Here is a 16,635-nt window from a genome sequence, read left to right on the forward strand (position 1 = left end):
TAAATGTTCCTCTCTGTCTAGTTCCTGGTGGTTCAGATGGGCCCAGTGGAGTTCTGATCTGCTCCGAAAACTACATCACTTATAAGAATTTTGGAGACCAGCCTGACATTCGCTGTCCTATCCCACGACGCAGGGTGAGTCCTAAATACAGTAAAGCATAATGAAAACTAAGCTTTATACTTGTCCCACAAAGTAAACTCTACCACACACTTCCTGTGCTGGCTTTCTGAGTATCTTTTACTACAGCTTCCTACAAGCATGGCATCAATATGTGACACTTCTCTTGACTGTAAGGATTTAAGCTATAATTTAATGAGTGATGTTGTAATCCAGTACTCTGATTTCAAATGGAAGGATGTTTTTTCCTGTTTATTTGGAAGCTGTTTAAATTCAAGTCATCACACCCACTCAATTTTTGTCTCTGTATGCACATTTATTTTTATTCTGCTCCCTTTTCTTCATCTGTCACCTCCTACAGAATGACCTGGATGACCCGGAGCGGGGCATGATATTTGTCTGCTCAGCCACCCACAAGACCAAGTCCATGTTCTTCTTCCTGGCCCAGACTGAGCAGGGAGACATCTTTAAGGTTACCCTGGAAACAGATGAAGAAATGGTGAGCAAAGATGGAGGATGGATAAAATCAATTTTACAGTGAAACAAACGGTATAGCCAAATTTTCACAAGGTACTACGTTCTTTTAATACAACCCACCTCTAATGCGAAACACAGAAAAGTGACAACAATCAATCAGTTAAAATTAGTCATTGATTAATTTTCTGTGGATTCATTCATCAGCTATGTTTCAGCACAAAAATGTATGTTTCAAAGGGGTCTGTGTTGTTTCTCAGGTCACAGAAATCAGGTTGAAATACTTTGACACGATCCCTGTGGCAACAGCCATGTGTGTCCTGAAGACTGGCTTCTTGTTTGTGTCTTCAGAGTTTGGAAACCAGTAAGTCATTTGTCAGCATCAATTCTTCTTCTCCCCTCAAGTTAATTTGTATTACTTTTGACAGAATACCACTTAAAACCTTTTTGTACTTTCCTTTTTTTTCCCCCTCTCAAACCTCCTTTTTTTTTTTTTTTTTTTTTTTTTTTCATGTTCTACTTTTGTTTCCTTTAGTTACCTTTACCAGATCGCCCACTTGGGTGACGATGACGAGGAGCCTGAGTTCTCCTCTGCAATGCCGCTGGAAGAGGGAGACACCTTCTTCTTCCAACCCCGCCCCCTCAAGAACCTTGTGTTGGTGGACGAACAGGAGAACTTATCACCCATCATGTCCTGTCAGGTCAGTGTGTATGTGTGTTTGCGTGCACTTGTATCCATAGAATTGAGCCTCCCAAATACCTGGGAACTGTATTGCTAAAAACGGTGTGTTTCCTTGCTTGCTCTTGCCTACTTCTCTTCCTTTTTTTTTTCTCTTTTTTTGACAGATTGCTGATTTGGCCAATGAAGATACACCGCAGTTGTATGTCGCCTGTGGACGAGGACCCCGGTCTACTCTGAGGGTCCTTAGACATGGACTAGAGGTACACAAACACTGAAAAGTGATGAGTTTTTTCATGTCTCTTCTCTGAATAAAAGCTGAAGAGTCTTTAAATCACTCTGATTTCAACACAAACACAGAATCTGGTGTTTTTATGTCACTCTCCGTCACCAACACAATCACTGGTATTGCACTGGTTGTTAGCCTTTTCTGGTTCTGTATTAGGGGTAAAATTTATACCACAGTATTTTTTTTATTTTTTAATGTTTTTTTAACGATACGGTATTATATCATGGTATTACAAAAATTAAAAGGTATGCTCCACTCAAAACATGATTCTACCTTATTTCACTCTATTAAACATATCTTAAGAGAGAAAAAAATATTTAAAAAAACAACTGATGTTTATTCATTCCAAATAGGATTAAAAATGAGGTATAGGATTACATGTGTTTTGGGAGGAGTAGCCTGCCCCATAATGTAGGTTAATTAGTAAATGTAATGTGATTCATTCTCAGTTAGATGGGGGTAGGATTAGGCATCTCAACAGCATTTATTTGGCAGAAAACCCAAAGTATATTAAGTACAATAGTCAGTTTACCACGGGGCATGCCTATCAAACACATTTACATACGGCAGCAACAGACACACACACAGCAGCATCTGTGGTCTGCCTCTGTCACCAGATTCGTCACACATTTTCAAACATGACTAGCGATTTTCAAGGCGCATCTCATATCTACTGTGGCGAATGATTGTATAAATGAGCACTACATCACAGCCACCTATGAAAAAAGTAATGTGTTCTGCTGTTAGGTGAACACAATGCACAGACGCCTACGGGAACCAGTTGGGACATAACACCGGTGAGAGCAGAGGGGCCTTTTTTGTAACAGCAAAGCCAGCTGAGCTAACGTTAGCGGTGCAGTATGAAGTTCCAGAAAAAGCAACATGAAAAAACAGTTCCCCACATCCAACCTACTTCTCTGGTTATTTAATTGGCTTCAAATGAGGTGTGATGTTCACACACTTTCTACTGACTGTCCTTCAAGATTCCCACATTAGTCCCAGTGATGTTTATTCACCCAGAAAACGCTAATATTTCTCTGTATAATATGACCTCATCTTTCTGTCAGCTGCTGTGTGTCTGTGGTGTATTTACAGATTTGGGATTTTATTTGTTTAATTTTCAGATACATTTTCAACATACATGAATAACCATAATTATAACCATATAACATCCGCCATGAGTTTAACATTATAATTTGTCAAAAAACACAATTTGTATTGGGGACCCACTCAAATGATCACCTGTGGGTCCCAGGGACTCACTACAGTGAAGACCTATCAACATCACTGAGTCCAACATTGTCCCAGCCTGTGCAAGTACAATAGATGCTAGCCAAATTAGCCCCACAACATGCTAATGCCAAGTTCAACAGGCTAACCTGCAAAATAACCAGTAAAGCAACATAAAATTTGGAAACTTAAGCTTCCAAGTTTAAAGTCTGTATCGATCCATCTTTGAGCTTCAGTTTTGAAGCGAATCCTGCTTTGTACTGGCCCTCGTTGAGAAAGCAGTCAAAAGTAAAATGGTTAACTTATTGCACACACGAATTTTCCAGTTGTTGTGGGGACATTTCCATCAAAAATAGTTAATCCACTGGGTCTTCACTTCCATGGATGGTGTGAGTAGATGAAGACTTTTGTCTTGGTTTTTGCAGCCAGCAACAGAGAAATTGGTATGCTTTGCTCGTAACGTTACCTTCCACATCTTCGTGTTACCGGAGTTGGCGTTAGCATGGAAAATAATAGTTACTGGATGTAACTCCAGTTCTATGAGTACATGTGTAGCCCTTTACATGCATGTTATTGCAGCACAGTAAAGCACATTAGTTTTAATGTGCTAAAACATTTCTCATGGTAATTACTGTATTGCGAAATCCATGTCATGGCAGAACGAGACACCGGTGACGAAACCGGTATACCGCCCACCCCTTTTCTGTATCTGTTAACGTTTTTAGTCTGATGAATACGGATCCCATCTGTGAGCAAACACACCTCCTGCGGCAAGGCTTTCAGAGAAGGTGTTTCCCCAGTTATAAATGTTCTGTGATAAATACATGTACTCGCACGATTAATGTTAGAGCCTATCACAACAAAAATGCCTCATTCAGATTATCTTTATACTCAAGACAACAGTCAAATGTTACGATGTGCACACACGTATTATAATCTGCAATCAACTCACCTCTAAATTGATTGACATGGAATGTGAATGTAGGCCAGAAATGTCTTGTGTGGCACATTTAATCCTGAGTCATTGGACATTTGGGAAGATTAATTGGATCATTTGAATCTCTCACCACATAACATTTCTGTCTGTGCATTTTATTAAAGGGGGAGAAGGAGCATTATGTAACAGCTTGTCTACACACAAAGCATTTCTGACAGAACAGATACACTCTGGCTCTGATACAACGGCTACCCAAAGCTTGAAGTCTATTTCCTTTCGTATTATGCATGTAACTACAGTGATTGTGTGTTACGCTCTGAGCGCTGTTGAAACGGGGGTGACCTACACTCAGTACTGTGCCTGATCGCCTCATATGTAGACACAGGCGGAGGATTGAAGCTCTGCTAACAGGCTACTTTCGCTACACCTCCTCTATAAGGAGTGTCTTTTTTTTCCTTTTTTTTTTTTGTCACTTAACCAGTAGTTCAGAATGGTTCTGTGTAGACAAACTGCATCTGTGCTTAAATTTAGTAGTTAGTACTTGATTTATTTGTTTATTTTTATTACAACAGTAAGGAAGATAAATTTGAAATCGATCAATATTCAATTGTAGAGTGAACATACTCAATCTTTATGTGGCTATATCCTTCGGTGGAACATGTACAGTCAAGTGGGTTTTGTGACAAACTAGATGATATACTGTGATATATTCTGTATAATCCATCTATGTATATAATCCATATTGTCATAGTTTGCATGAAGCAGACCATTCTTGCATCAAGCCCTTACACTGACAAGATAAAATATGTGATATTTGATAAACATTAAATCCTATTTGCCTCCTTTTTTGTCTTTTGTTCTTTCTCTACTTCCGTCCCTATCAGGTATCAGAGATGGCTGTGTCTGAGCTGCCCGGTAACCCTAATGCTGTGTGGACAGTACGCAGACATGTGGAAGGTAATGCGTTTCCTGTTTCAGGACAGGTTATTTTTATTTTTATATTTATACAACTGCTCGTAAACCAAATTTACAATGTCAGCTTTACAGTCAGTTAAAGATAGATGCCAATAGAGACTGGGATTTATGGGAGGATTGGTGACGATTGACTTTCTCACAGTTAACCTTAAGGCTGTCAGAATGAATGAATGTCACTGTTCAGATTTCTTAAGTGCTGTGTCTACAAACCTTTGTAAGCATTGTAAAACATTAATAAGTTAGATTTAGTTGTTGGGTCTTTAGTCTGTATTTACCCGTGAATCAACATGGGATAACAAATTGCAGTAATGTGTGTTTTAATTTGGTTGATGGGTCGACCTTTACGTTTACATTTGGAATACCGATTGTGCCTTTTAATAAGGTAATCTGTCACTCCTTTGAAAATGTTTGGTCTGTTTTTATTAAAATGACTGTGAATAATGTGGCCTATTTGCTCATTCCTTCAGTCCCTACTTGAAAATCATTTTACGTGCAGATCTCTCTTGTTTTAGTCTAGCATTTACATTTAGTAGGGTTTTGATCTGCTCCCGTTTGCCCTGTTAAAGTTCCTGCATTACACTGTTGATTACACTGTGGACAAAAACCCTCTATTTCTTAACAAGGCTTTTATTTTGAAACATTTGCAGGAATGCGTCTTTGAAAACTCACTGACTTGCAACTCCACTCTCATTCATGGGATCTCATTATGTTTCAAAATTCGGTATACCGGTTCAGTTCTATCTTTGGCTTAATATCAAACCTGCTTGAAAATGAGAAAATCAGCCCAACCCTGATATGAGAGAGAAAGAGATCTGTATGGTCCTCTGGGACAAGAATCTTCAGGTCCTTGAGTTATTTTATTTTTGATTAAATGTGATAATTGAAAAAAATGGCAAATGCAGTACTATATTGGTCTGCCTTGTTTTATTCAAAAAGTTTATCTTCCTAAAATCGTGTTGGAAAAGTAGTGGTTGTCTTGTCAGGGGCATTTCATATTCAGGTGAATATTGTAATAGATGATGAAGAAGATGTTTAAAAGTGTTAATGTGCGTTTTCTGAATGATGTGAGGTTTTGAGTCTGTTTGCAGGTAAAGCAACAGGCTGCCTGCTTTTTCCCCCTCTGGCACCATAAGTAAGATGTGCCCACATGTTGGTTCTTTTACCAGAAGACTATACATTGTCATGAGTTTACAAAGAGATTTAGTCACATCAACATATCAATCATATGACTTTGTCTTTTAAACTGTCATCACACATAGTACCAAGCCTTATATTTAAACAGCGCTGCTTAATTCTCCTGTGATGGAAATACTTTCTCATTGTTTTTCTTTCTCGCAATTTGATACACACACATACTAAGTGAAGTGAGTGTGTTGTTTCAGCTGTGGACTTGAAGGTTTTTTGTGGCTCAGAATAAGGCAACGGTGGAACTCCAACCATGACCTACTGAGCCTTCATGTATTAATTAAATAGGAAAATAAATGTAAACGTGCAAGGTCTTAAGCAGATGGGCTCTTACACATCTGCTTAAGACCTTGCATGCGTTTAGACACATTAGAAGAATTTTTAGAACATAGATGTCACCCAAAATAGGTGCGTATTACAAGACTTTATTGATGTGAATTATGCTTTTAATGGCCAAATCTCTAATTACCTAGCACATCACCCTGCTGTGTTGCTGTTTCTTCCTCAGCACAACTCCATCAGCATTGTTTTCCTAATCAGTACTCCTTTGTCTTTTGTCTCTATTGCTTTTTTCGTTAGATGAGTTTGATGCCTACATCATTGTATCTTTCGTAAACGCTACTCTGGTTCTGTCCATCGGGGAGACTGTAGAGGAAGTGACAGATTCTGGATTTCTGGGAACAACGCCTACTCTCTCCTGCTCACTGCTCGGTGAAGACGCCCTGGTGCAGGTAGGTGCAATGTACCTTTTAACATCATCTTCATCCATACCTACGATGATACTGGACAACTACCTCAAGATTGTATTAAATAATACAGTTGCATGGAAGCAGTTGTGAACATCTTATTTTATTATGACATCTAAAATTTACACAAATTCCAAATCTTCAAGTTTTAAAGTATATATCTTTTTTGTGCATGTAAAAGGTTTGCAAAATGAAAAAGCCTAAAGTCCACCCTAAAGGGAGTTACCCTCTCCCACTGAAAACAGCTCGATTGTAGTCCAGCCTTTACTTCCGTAACGTATCCATGTCACTATCACGCGCGTCATAATGCACGGATTGCGCAGTTTCCACAGTTACACCTAAATATGAAATTAAAATTACGTTACGTACCCTCCAGGCAGTCAATGTGCATAAAGTTGTAACTGTGATGTAGAAACAGTGCACAGTTAAAAGATAAATTAGTTACAAATTAATAACTTACCACTCTGAAGCTCCAGTATAAGTTATAAAGCTGGTTCGGGTTGTTCTGCCTGTGTTTCTGTATCAGACTCAGGCTCAAACATATGTACATATGTATGGCTGAACCAAAGCCATAGTTACCGGCTGAAGCGGCTTTGTTTCGGATCACACTACCTCGCTTGTCAGGATCTGCCCTACTCTGCTTCTGATTGGCTAGTAGTCCTTACCTAGGTACTGCACATGTGCAAGTCCCAACAAAGATCAAATAGAAGTGAGATGCCTCACTCTGTAGTTAAATGCTAAATGAGGAAAAAAATATGGTGTTTTTTGAAAATTAAACCATGTAAACCTATTCTGGTACAACCCCAAAATAAAATTATGAACCTGAAAATGAGCATAATATGACCACTTTAAATATTTGAGTGTGATGCTGTTTACCATGCTGTATCTGTGACAGTTAACTAAAGTATGCAGGATATTATGTTGGAATAAGAAAAGGTAATATTAACAATTAAACCAACCTACTACTTAATTTCTTTCCATCATATTTCTTCTGCTCTTTCCCTCTGTGCTTCTCCGTACAGGTGTACCCAGACGGTATCCGCCACATCCGAGCGGACAAGCGTGTGAATGAGTGGAAGACTCCTGGCAAAAAAACCATTGTCCGCTGTGCTGTGAACCAGCGACAGGTTGTAATCGCACTCACTGGAGGGGAGCTGGTCTACTTTGAGATGGACCCGGTAAGAAAGTAAATGTTTTTGTGTGTATATTTGTATGCCCTTGCATATACTGTATCTACTTATTCAAATGAAATATATCCACAGGAAATGGGTCTATTCTTGACTAAAAGTATTTTAATTTTGCATTTGATATACACATTGAGCATTTCATATCTTATACGAGTTCGTCCATATATTGAATATATTGAAGTCACAGATCTCAAAATGTGGGAAAATGGAATCTCTAAAGGATTTTAAGGTATATCTACTACAGCAGATCTCAAACAACATTTGGTGACAGACATGAAACACTCAATACTCGCTAAACCACAAACTCAGGTATTTTATTTGTATTTACTGCAGAGAAAGTGACAAATTTAAATGTAACTGATATTGAAGACTAAAACTATATCAATCTCAGGTACCGTAATAAACACAACAAACTGAGATGACTGAAAATCTGTGTAGTAATACTGTTTCTCTCTTTGTCCTCTTCCTCTTCCCCTCTGTAGTCCGGCCAGCTGAATGAGTACACAGAGCGGAAGGAGATGTCTGCTGATGTGGTTTGTATGAGCCTGGCTAACGTTCCACCTGGTGAGCAACGCTCGCGATTCCTGGCCGTGGGACTGGTTGACAACACTGTCCGAATAATCTCCCTGGACCCTTCGGTATGAACAGAAACACTAGTTTGTAAATGACATAGACTCTTCAGCATAGAAACCAACACGCAGCACACTGACACATTAAAATTAAATGTTCTGTATGTTTGCCTACCAATATTAAGTGTTGAGTGAAGTACTGTTGTAGTCATACTACCTATCAACCAAAACAAGTGACCAAACTGAACTGATAACCCACAAAACTGATGAAGTTGAGCGACCACACATTTTATTAGAAGTCCACAGCCCAACCAGGGCACTAATAGGGTGGAGTCCGGCTTTGATAAGTTCACATGTGCCTGTTATTGTTCATTGCCCTTTCTGAGGTAAAGTAGTACTTTGTGTTTGAGAGTTTTTGGTGTTGGCTAATTTTGTTGGAGTGTTTGAAGCTGATAAATATTCTGAAGATAGGGAGAGAGAAAAAGATGTATTTGTCCATTCAAGTGTAAAATTACAAAAATTAATTGAATGATAAAATATACTTATTTTCAAAATATATGATACTATTTTGCTGTAAACTGTGGCTGGCAGTCACGTCCACCCTGAAACTGTCATAGTTCTTTTAAAATGATTTGGACCAAACGAAAATTATATGATGGGGGGGAAACAAAGTTCCTGTGTGGGTATCAAATTGTTTTTGAGGGAGGTCCTGGAGGCAGTAAGTAAATCTATATGCCTGTTAAATGTAATGGTGAGAACAACTAAAATATTTTCCCACAGCCCTGATGGATTTTGCTTGATTTCTTTGTGTGTTTTGAGAATGTGATGTCAGCAAAAAACATTGTGCGTGCAAATGTTGAATGAAAGAGCTTGTCATTATTTTACTGTCAATTTTATATTTATGTTTCTTGACCTGCAGTACTTGCTTTATATTTGGTATTTTGGTGTAAAACAATAAACATAGAAATATAACAAAGCAAATTCCTTGTGTGTGTAAACCTACTTGACAATAAAGCTGATTCTGATTGTAGACAGCTTCAGTAAATAGCACCTTTTTACTACACCTCAATCAGGTGGAATCAGTGCTGACATTCACTGATTGATTGTTCCCAAAAGCTCCAATCAGCCTTTAATTAACCAAAGCAAGTAATTGGTTGATTTGTACATACCACTAAATGTTTTAGAGGACGAGGACCTCTTTTATCTACATATCTGTGTATATACACTTTAGTGAGACAGTTTTGTATGTTGGCAACCTTCTGTATGTTGAAGTGGTTTTAACCCTCTGAATCTGTATCATGTTTAGGACTGCCTCCAGCCGTTGAGTATGCAGGCCCTTCCAGCCCAGCCAGAGAGTCTGTGTATTGTCGAGATGGGAGGGGTAGAGAAACAGGATGAACTTGGAGAAAAGGGAACCATTGGCTTCCTCTACCTTAATATAGGACTTCAGGTATTCTTTCTCATTGACCAAACTATTTCCAGAAATTTTCCTTTTAAAACACATCCCTGTAAAAGTACACATAAGTCATATCTACAGTATATGTTAGCATCGGCTCAGATTGATTTTGTGCTTAGTGGCAGATCCAAGAGGAAAACTCTGAATAACACGTGTTTTGGATACTTCATGAATTAATAGAAAAAACACATATAATACAAACGCGCTTGGAGACATCAGTGTAGAAACACATCTGTCTTGTAGGTCATCCAGGAAGAACATTACAGCTCAATATTGTTATTTTTATTAAGTCAATATTTTAACAACAACCTATGATATCTAACCAGAAGTTCAAACAAACAATTGCGTATTAATTTATGTAAAAAAAAAAAAAAAAGGTGTCTATTTACCACTAATTAATGTGACAGTTTATTGAGATATAGATTTTAGATCATGTCTAGTAACCGGTGTGTGTTTGATCCCCTTTTTCAGAATGGTGTGTTGCTGAGGACTGTGCTGGACCCAGTGACGGGTGACCTGTCAGATACCAGGACACGCTACCTGGGGTCACGACCTGTCAAACTCTTCAGAGTCAGGATGCAGGGACAGGAAGCTGTATGTGACTCAAACATTTACATATAATCAATACACACAGAAAATATGCTAAAAATGCTAATGTAACTCAAACTTAATTACAAAATTATACATTTCTTTGCTCTCATACAACTATGAAATCAAAACTCTTTTGGCTGCTGATCAGACTAAGATGTCTTAACATAACATTTTATGCTCTAAGAACCTGGAGGGATTTGTAATTTTTGACGTTTTAAAGACCAAATCATGAGATAAATCAGAAATTGTCTGTATCTCTTCTCACTGACAGGTGTTGGCAATGTCCAGTCGTTCCTGGCTCAGCTACTCCTACCAGTCTCGCTTCCATTTGACCCCTCTGTCATATGAGACTCTGGAGTATGCCTCTGGCTTTGCCTCTGAGCAATGCCCTGAAGGCATAGTAGCCATTTCCACCAACACTCTGAGGTATGGATACACATTGCAACTGTTAGAGCTGCTATATGAGCTGCATATAACTCAGCCAGCCTTATTTGTCATGTTAAGTTTGGGAAGAGCACAAAAAGTCTGACATATAGAATGGAAATGCATCTCTGTTCAGCCATGAGACACATTTAGTTGTATGTCCGTTGTGTGATGGTTAGGGTTACATTGTAATTATGCTCCTTAGCCATAGATAAGTTTCTGAAACTAACTCAGTATTTAACAGCGATGCAAACTTGTCACCTTTTGGCAAAAATCGCAGTTTTGAATAAAAAAAAAAAGGTAATTTGTGTGATTCGTGTAGATCCTGGCAGATTTTGAAATTGGAGGGTCTGGGTCTGCAAAGACAGTCACAAGGAATGAATGAGAACCACGCATTCTGATTTGTCAAAAAAATAAATAAAGCCCCTAGCTTCTGTGCTTGGCACGTGCAACGCACCTGAGAAGAGTGACGACTGAAGAAGGCTGTCTCTGGGGAGTCAGTTTTTGACTGCCCACATGCCATAAGAATCTCTTGGCTTATATGACGATATGTCAGGCCTGGGACTGTTAATTAGCCTGATATGTTTGAGTTGTTTTGATTTTAGCGAACACTAGCCATCACGATTTGGATGTAACGTTAGGTGTTAATGCTATTTCCATGCAGTATAATGTTAGCTAGCGTACTTGTTATTTCAAATTCCACTTGTATAACGTCACTGGCGTTAGAGCTCTGGGACTACTTGTTTAAAGTTACTAATGTTACCATTTTGCCAACGATTGCAACACAACGTTAATTTAACGCCAACTTAACGTTAGCCCCTGATGGTTCTATTTTCTTTATGCTAAGATAATATTAGCAAGGCTAATACTGTCATATCCACAACTTAATTAAACAATTTGCTTTTGGATGTGTTTTGGAACATGAGACTAATTCATGAGACAAGAATGTAGACATTTAACCTAGCTAAAATGGGCCGTTACTTACGATGTAGTTAAATGGAATGTTTGTTATAGTAGCCTAATTATGTCGCATGAGAATGCCGAGAAATAAGTGTAGTGAGTTTGAAAGTGATTTTTCAGCGATTCTTCTTGTGCTGCATCTCCTCAAAAATATAAATATGCATCAGGCCTATGGACATACCATGTGGACACCACAAGAACTGTAAGTGGCCAGCTTGGGCTGCTTTTGATTTCTCCTATACATTTCTGAAGATGGTAGAGATTGCTAATAGTGAAGACATAAAAAAAACAACAATCTTTGTGAATTTTATAGTGAAAAATGTAAACACAATTTGTTTTGTTTTTTTGAGTATCAGAGTAAATAAAAGGAAACCATATAATGAATGCAACATATTGCCTGATAATGAACGACACATCCATCTAGTGTTGTAATGGTGGTCTGACAATCAACAGAAATCCTAGGCTGACCTGTAAATAAAGTGTTAATGGCGGAACAGACAGAAGAGCTCAGTGGAGAAGCATAAATCCATCTTTTAGAGCTCTGCTGTACCCCTCAAGTTAAAAATGATTTGTAACCGTCTCTCCTCTTTTTTCTCTTATCTTTCTGGCAGAATCTTGGCTTTGGAGAAATTAGGAGCAGTCTTCAACCAGGTGGCCTTTCCTCTGCAGTACACTCCCAGGAAATTTGTAATCCACCCGGAGACCAACAACCTCATTGTGATCGAGACTGACCACAATGCCTACACTGAGGCAACCAAAGCTCAGAGAAAGCAACAGATGGCTGAGGTATGAAGTGCAGTGTCAATGAGATGATTGTGTAATGAACCTACTGGCAAAGCTAAAATCTGCTCCTGGTCCCTGACAGTAAAATATTTATTAGAGCAGCGAGAGAGTCTGTTGGTTAGATCTGATCTAGATTTGGTTATTATGTTGATAAAAACATTAAACATAAATTGACAAAGTTAATAACCCAATGAGAGTGGAACTCACTCAGAGCCTCCATGAAGACATGAAACCACTCACTGTATTGGTTGCTGTGGGCTTTGGTTCAGTATGTCCCACTGAATGTGTCAGTCACCTGGTAATGGGGAAAAGATGGCTCAAGTTTGTCAAAATGCTGTGGTATCCCTTCAGCTGACCTTTGTTCTCTCTTTGTTGCTGTTGCCTCTGCAGGAGATGGTGGAGGCTGCTGGTGAGGATGAAAGAGAACTGGCTGCTGAGATGGCTGCTGCCTTCCTCAACGAGAATCTCTCGGAAGCCATTTTTGGGGCACCTAAAGCTGGAGCAGGACAGTGGGCCTCACTGGTGCGTCTCGTCAACCCCATACAGGGTTCAACACTGGACCAGGTGCAGCTGGAACAGAACGAAGCTGCATTCAGGTGAGCAGGTTCAACTGCATTCAGATGAGGAATGGATGAACATACAGATGGATAGCAAAAAGGAAAGGATAGGAATCAAACCAGAAACAAGGCTCAGTGCCATAGTGTGCAGAGTATAGGGTAGGGATGTCCCACGAAACTGGTTCTGAATTGGAACCTGTTCTATAAGTGGTAAGAACCCAGGGTTGTTGTTTTTTTCTAAAGGCATTTTGCCTTCGTTTTATAGCCGATAGTGTAGAGAGACAGGAAACATGGGGAGAGAGAAGAGTATGACATGCAACAGAGGTCTCCAGCCGAAACTGAACCTGGAGTATTTTTAAAGTTGGTTCTCTTATCAGTACTTAATAATAATAATCCGAGCGAAAACATGGTTTTGGTGCAATTTATGGCTGCATACAGCCTCTCCTTTCTGTCTTTCTCTTTGTGTTGGTGAATTTGACTGAGTGCGGTGCTGAGTTCCACACAGCAGGAGGAGAGAATGACACTGGAGGAAGTTTAGCTAGATACACTTGAGTTAATGACAACTATGCTCGGTACTGTAAGTGCAATAAAATCTTCGAGTAAAGCTAATAAGAGTAATTTATCAAGACACTTTTTCAACAAGCATGTATTTGTAGGAAAGCAATATTTCAACTGCTTTGCCCGCAGTCTTCCATCCACTGCCAGTTTTACACAGAAATAGATGAGGAGTATTGATAAGAGTAGGAGTATCAAAATAATCCTAATGATACCAATTCCTAGAATAGATCGTGATTATGAAGGAAGGAAAAAACGAGTTGTCGGACTGACGTGATAAAACGGTGACACTGAACCAGATGTCAGCCTTTTATTTGAGTGGGGGTGTTTGTTTACAGATGGTTGTAGTGAAGCTTTAAGTGTTATGAAATGATTTTTAACCAGGATGGTAGGGAATTGAAGAGAGTGGACCGATGAGTTGGGATTGGAAAGGGTAAACATTGTTGTAAAATTAAAAGTGAAACTGGACTGTTCAAAGTGTGAAACATGCACTTAATGGTGAAAAAAAGGTTTCATGACATTGTGTCATTGCTTTGAAATTTAAGTGGTGTGGTGGGGGTAAATGAGGTAATGATGCCCAGAGTCTGTCCCTGGACTTGGTTTCCTGTTTATTACGCCTTTACATTTATTGACAGTCAGCCTCCAAAACTCCCAGCATAAATTCTAGCCTCTAGCCAGGGTGTTTGCTAACCAACTGAATTTAACCGACAGCTGCCATAGATACATTTTATGGGCTGCCAAAACGTCCTATTTTCTGTTATCCGGCGATTGATTGCATAATTCAGAAGAAAGAACTAGTTTTGTCCTTATTTTTAAGAAAAGTTGTTTTAAAGAAGTTACTTAATAGAGTTCGTTTATCATCTTCCCTTCATACATTAACTGCAAGAACAGTAAACATAGAACAGAAATATTGAGTTATTTAATTGCAGCTTTTTGGTTTCATTTGTATTCATAGTTTGATAGCAAACTCTTTAATCATGTTATCTTTTTCTTTTTGGCTTTTTTTTTTTTCACATTTTCCCAGTTTTATTTGATTGAATTACTTTGACCTAATTGTCTGTCTTCTATATATTTAAAGCACTTTTTAAAGAAACATTTTTGAAAAGTTCAGTCAAGTTTTATTCCACATGGTATTACCGTAGAGTATTTTAAAGTCACTACAATTGTTAATAGTAAGTAGTCAACCTCCAGCAATATTTGCACGTTCAACCTATTAGCAAAATGCAAGTGGAATCCATAGGAAGCATTAGTAAGCTTCACTGTCTTATAACAGAAGATAATTTTGACCATGACTGTTATATGTTCTGGAGGCACAGGTTAAAATTTTATGTGGCATAGATTTATGCATCTATGGTTAACTGTGAATATCTTTTATCATTGGTTGATAATTCTTTGCCAATAAATGGCGCAACAGCCCATAATTCACACCTGCTTTCTTTCCCTTTTCCTGTGTTTGATATTTTTCAGTGTTGCAGTGTGTCGTTTCCCCAACACAGGAGATGATTGGTATGTTCTGGTGGGTGTTGCCAGAGACATGATTCTCAACCCCAGATCAGTGAGCGGCGGCTTTATCTACACCTATCGGCTCACCGGTGGAGGGGAGAAGCTGGAGTTTGTGCACAAGGTGGGTTTGACACTTAACTGAATATAAAATGAAATGATGAAATGAAATTTATTTTGCTCTTTTTTCTTCATTTGATATTTATTTTTTACATGCAAAGCACTTTGTGGAATTGGATTGCAACTTAGAATTAACTTAGAATTCATGCAGACAACAGAAAAGAGAACTGTAACATTTACTGACTGCAGATGGCACAAGTGCCAAAACAATTGCATCTGCGGTTCTGTCTTTGCCCGTAGGTGGTGGCATCAACTTGTTTACTCATTGTGCAGGTCTAAACCACTGCTGCTATTACTTGTCAATAGGTGGCTCAGGTTGTACTGGAACTGCAGGTCCAGAACCTGTACATCTGCAGCTGAGCCTGGTTTCAAAGTTAAAGTTATTGTTCGTGATTAAAGCCTGACTAAGCAAAAAATGCATAGTGCAATGTAGTGAAAATTTGATCTTCATACTGATGTCAGACACTGGTGTATACATTTTTCTATGGGGGAAGTGGGGTCATATCACATGACCATTTAGTTTGGGGCAGAGGGTATTACTTGTCTGGGAAAACTGCTGTATTATTGAAATGCCTGTTAGCAGGTCACTGTTTGAGATGGATGCTAAGAGGATTTGACTCAAGTGAGAGAAAGGTCTTCAAAGTGCACCAGGCAGGACAGCCTCTAGTAGTTTTAATGACACCTAACACAGTTGCTACTCCCTCTGACGCCATGACCTGCTGCTTGGGCAATTCCCCAGAAACTCAAGCAGGGTGGAGGCCATCATTGGTGAATCAGCCCACATGCATTTGTTACCTGATGTGGATTAACAAGGGAAGTGAGTCATGAGTGTTGCATTGCACAGTGGTGTTAGCCATTTCTTTTCACATTAGAGGAATTTCCCAACCACTTAACCAAATCAGATATTTTAGATGAGTCTATCTGGTCTAAGCACACTTTTTTTTTTTTTTTTTTTTTTTTTTGAAGCACATACACATGTATGTGGATACCCAGATAGAAGACAGATTATGCATACCCAAGTTGACATACTCTGGTACACACAATATGATAACACATTTATGAGTATAGACCAATATCTGACCACAAACACTGTCATGGGCACACAGAGGTTCATATCTTTTTGTGTGTAGGCTACAAGCAACATTGCCAGTAGATACTGTAGTGACTTGTAGAGAGTCCGGTTCTGGATATTTTTTTTAACAATACTCATGAGACTTGGCCTTGTACACTGCTGACACCAAAGTCATCTCTCGTTTCTTTTTCTGTTTGCTTTTGGTCTGTGCTTGGTGTTCGGTGGCTGTT

At 38.9% G+C, this 16,635-nt stretch overlaps 1 protein-coding gene across 1 annotated transcript in view; it reads left to right on the forward strand.

The window, feature by feature from the left end:
* The window catches only part of sf3b3 (splicing factor 3b, subunit 3), a 34,555-nt gene that overhangs the window by 4,573 nt on the left and 13,347 nt on the right, over window positions 1-16,635 (forward strand). Inside the window, exons 7-21 of the mRNA XM_044194225.1 lie at window positions 22-134; window positions 479-616; window positions 852-955; window positions 1,127-1,292; window positions 1,438-1,533; window positions 4,611-4,683; window positions 6,466-6,617; window positions 7,655-7,810; window positions 8,302-8,457; window positions 9,695-9,838; window positions 10,316-10,438; window positions 10,707-10,861; window positions 12,430-12,604; window positions 12,992-13,197; window positions 15,181-15,337. Of these exons, the coding sequence (XP_044050160.1) occupies window positions 22-134; window positions 479-616; window positions 852-955; window positions 1,127-1,292; window positions 1,438-1,533; window positions 4,611-4,683; window positions 6,466-6,617; window positions 7,655-7,810; window positions 8,302-8,457; window positions 9,695-9,838; window positions 10,316-10,438; window positions 10,707-10,861; window positions 12,430-12,604; window positions 12,992-13,197; window positions 15,181-15,337 (2,114 nt within the window). The remainder of the gene's footprint in view (window positions 1-21; window positions 135-478; window positions 617-851; window positions 956-1,126; window positions 1,293-1,437; window positions 1,534-4,610; window positions 4,684-6,465; window positions 6,618-7,654; window positions 7,811-8,301; window positions 8,458-9,694; window positions 9,839-10,315; window positions 10,439-10,706; window positions 10,862-12,429; window positions 12,605-12,991; window positions 13,198-15,180; window positions 15,338-16,635) is intronic.

The sequence above is a fragment of the Siniperca chuatsi genome, linkage group LG4 (genome assembly GCF_020085105.1).
Source record: "Siniperca chuatsi isolate FFG_IHB_CAS linkage group LG4, ASM2008510v1, whole genome shotgun sequence".
Lineage (NCBI taxonomy): Eukaryota > Metazoa > Chordata > Actinopteri > Centrarchiformes > Sinipercidae > Siniperca > Siniperca chuatsi.